Here is an 855-nt window from a genome sequence, read left to right on the forward strand (position 1 = left end):
ACACACACACATGCTCCAGCTTGAACTGGTACCATCATCAGTGACTGGTAAAAGGCACATTTGCTCATCCTCTGCACACACACACACTCCCAATAGCTGTTGCAGGATCAGTCCACTCACCCTGACTGTTGGGTCCCCCATCACCCTCTTCGCATTCGGTGAGGTTGTTGAGCATTTTGGAAGCTCGAGCACAGATCCCCTGCTAATGCTTACACTGCTGCTGTGTCCACCAGCCAACGCGTGTACCAGCCTCACACGGATGGAGGAGGAGGAGAAGGCTTGTGGTTCTCTGCCTCTCTCCTCTCAAGAAAGTGAGCAGTGCTGTACTCTGGCAGATTGGAATCCTCTCTGCGTATTGACTCTCTCTCTCTCTGTAGGAGGAGGAGGAGGGGTTGGGGGGGACAGAGAGGCTGCAGGGATGTAAATGATGGAATGCTTAAGAGCACTTTTTTTTTTCTCTCAAACACTCACACAGCATGTCGTCTCTTTCTCTCGCTGCTTCTTTCTCTGCTACGCAACCACAGGCTGCCTGTGCCTCACCATTACATTTTACAATGCAGTGATCAGGATTCGCCTTTGCTTACATGTAGCATCTGTTGCAATGTCTATGTCATCACCGTGTCAAACTGTGTTCATATCAGAAAGATGTTATATCAAAAAAAAAAAAAAAGACTGCATGTGGTTGTGGGTCATTCTCAGGTTGTTTGCCTTGAGAATTCAGCAACCCAAAAAGCAGCAATATGCATTTTACATGTATTTTTTTATTTTTTATTTATTATATATTTTTAAGAAAATGTGCAAGGCTGTAATGGCTGGTTGCTAGGTTGTTGCTAAGGCGTTCAGAGTGGATTTCAA

At 45.7% G+C, this 855-nt stretch overlaps 1 protein-coding gene across 1 annotated transcript in view; it reads right to left on the minus strand.

The window, feature by feature from the left end:
- LOC107702850 (solute carrier family 12 member 5-like) overlaps nt 1-338 on the minus strand; it is a 52,593-nt gene extending 52,255 nt beyond the window's left edge. The window contains exon 1 of the mRNA XM_016505278.1: nt 121-338. Coding sequence (XP_016360764.1) covers nt 121-175 — 55 coding nt within the window. The 5' untranslated portion in view covers nt 176-338. The remainder of the gene's footprint in view (nt 1-120) is intronic.
- Between the last annotated feature and the right edge of the window lie 517 nt (nt 339-855).

Source organism: Sinocyclocheilus anshuiensis, unplaced genomic scaffold (assembly GCF_001515605.1).
Source record: "Sinocyclocheilus anshuiensis isolate Anshui unplaced genomic scaffold, SAMN03320099.WGS_v1.1 scaffold366, whole genome shotgun sequence".
NCBI lineage: Eukaryota > Metazoa > Chordata > Actinopteri > Cypriniformes > Cyprinidae > Sinocyclocheilus > Sinocyclocheilus anshuiensis.